The 2,388-nt window shown below is 42.5% G+C and overlaps 1 protein-coding gene across 1 annotated transcript in view; it reads right to left on the bottom strand.

The window, feature by feature from the left end:
• Window positions 1-6: 6 nt before the first annotated feature.
• OTULIN (OTU deubiquitinase with linear linkage specificity) overlaps window positions 7-2,388 on the bottom strand; it is a 59,391-nt gene continuing 57,009 nt past the window's right edge. The window contains 1 exon segment of the mRNA XM_019518438.1: window positions 7-267. Coding sequence (XP_019373983.1) covers window positions 73-267 — 195 coding nt within the window. The 3' untranslated portion in view covers window positions 7-72.

The raw sequence follows: 2,388 nt of genomic DNA, 5'->3' as shown, positions 1-2,388 counted from the left end.
TTTTTTTTTTTTTTTTTTAAATAGTACTGGAAATCTGATCATCCAAAATTTGCCAGCCTGCCAAAATAATGTTTACAAGGCAGTCTCCTCACACATTCCAACTGGAATATTATAATGTCTGTCATCTTCAGTTATAAGAGTCACTACAGGCCAGTCTTCCTCTGGGTCATTAGGATAATGTGTGATGAATTCATCAGTGCTGTATTTATATAGTCTATAAACTTTGATGGTATGTCGCAGAGCATATGCAAGAAGAAACATTTCCACCTAGGTTTAAAAAAAATAAATCAGTTAGGATTAAATATATAGCACCAACTGAATTTTATCGTTGCACATAAAAATATTATTTTGTATCAAATTCAGCAGAAAGACAGCAACACTAAGGACACTTCAATGAAGAATAAAAGACAGAGAGATGTTACGATTTAGGCCTCCCTTGAACAGGAAAGTACAATGAAGCCCCATCCTGTAAAGAACCAATTCTTAGTGCTCAACTACACAGGTAATTGACTCAGTCTGCTCATTATACATTATGGCCAAAAAGTTTGAACCCTGAGTGTTTAAGGCATTCAAATATCTGAAAATCAAGTCACTTCCTTTCTAATGACATGGATGCCCAGAGCCCTTGAAATAAATAAATATACTTAATTATGTGCCTAACTCTGGACGTAAGATAGAAAGTTCTAGACCTACACATTTTTTGTACAGAAACTATCAGATATGTAATACTCATTTACTTCATTACACCTGCCTGTCTCTTCAACTGCATAAATGTAAACAAGGGCTGGTAAGGACCACTACACATGCTCCAAGACTACGTATAAACAGTCAAAAAGACCAAGGCTGAAACAATTCAATCTTCACAGGTTAGTCTAAGCTGCATAGACGGAACCGATATGCAAGTGAACAGATGTTCACTTTTGATTCCAGAAATGCAGCCATATGTGGCTCAGGCCAGAAACTGGGGAGCACCAGAGCACGTCTCCCTGCTTGGCTGGATCAGACAGCTTGGCTGGATCAGACAGCTTGGACAAAAGCTAGTTTGCCTAGTCTGTGTTGGGAGGTTTGGGGGCAGGTGCAAAGCATCCTGGGATGCTGCAGGACTGCAAGTTGACTTGATTCTGAAGAGGATCTGAAACAGAAGTTCAATAAACCAACTTAACTTAAACCAGTTAAGTCTGATACTACATCCATCCAGGTTTATCTGAAATTGATTTCAGCCATTTTGAAAGTAGTTTACGAGCACTGAACTGCTGCTGCGTTACAGATCTGAACTGGTTTGTTTTCATGGCTTCAATGTATAATTCCACATGACAAAAAGGGAAAATCCCCTTATGAAATAAAAATGCTTTAAAAAAGTCTATATACTCATGATAGGTCTTAGTATCTTTAACACAAAGACATTACTACATAAACATCTCTTCTACGGCTCTACCACACTTTAATGCAGAAATCTTCAGCTTCAGCAGTAACAGCATACAGTTACATTGTTCCGTAACTGCTCTGGAGAGCAAGATACTTCTCCAAGCAATGGAGAAAAGATGTAAGTGGGGCACTGTTATTGCAGTCAGGCAGGCAATAAATCTGCAGTGCTGAGTTCTGCTATCATATAGGCCAACAAAAATGTAATCACGGAAGCCAAAAGGGGGCAGGACCTGGCCCTTTTATGTTACCAGTTAACAAGTGTAAAGTTAGGTGCTGCATTTAAGATTTCTTTCCTGTAACCCAGCGGTGGACAAATATTTCGGCCAGAGGAACGCTTAATGAGTTTTGGTGAGCTGTCGAGGGCCACAAGGGGCCTCTGTTGAGGGCCACTGCTCGACATACCCTGCCCCCTGGTTGCTGTTTTGGGACCACAAGTTCTGCCCTTAACCCAACCTTTGCAACTGGAAGTACTCCTTTTGGGAGGAGAGTGTGACATCTCGGAACTGGAAAAAAATCAAATCATATACTAAAAATCAAACGTCTAGTGTAACATATTTTAATTTTGTTGAAAAATATATTTTTGTCCTCATTTGTGTGCATTTTCACAGTGTATATAGAGGAGACTGCATAATAGCTCAAAACACAGTCTTACTTTTGTGTACTGTGTTTCTGTGGGGGAGCATGTGGGGTGTGGTGTGTGTGTGAGGGTGTGCATGGGGGATACGGCAGGGGATGTATAGGGGCCCTCTGATGACACACAGCCCCAGCCACCAGCAGCAGCACCAGCAGGTGGCAGGCCTCCAGGGTGCTCATGGCCCATGGCAGGCAGAGCCTCCCAGCAGCACACAGCTCTGACCAAGTCCCAGGGGGTGCACATGGTGGCAGGGTGCAGGGCCAGGCACAGGGCTCTCCGTGACTCATGGGCAGCTCCTGGGACTTGGCCAGAGCCACGCATCACTGGAG

Source organism: Gavialis gangeticus, unplaced genomic scaffold (genome assembly GCF_001723915.1).
Source record: "Gavialis gangeticus isolate Ggan-Ray unplaced genomic scaffold, GavGan_comp1, whole genome shotgun sequence".
NCBI classification, from domain to species: domain Eukaryota; kingdom Metazoa; phylum Chordata; order Crocodylia; family Gavialidae; genus Gavialis; species Gavialis gangeticus.
The sequence above is the reverse complement of the archived record's forward strand: the minus strand, read 5'-3'. Positions and strand labels throughout refer to the sequence as shown.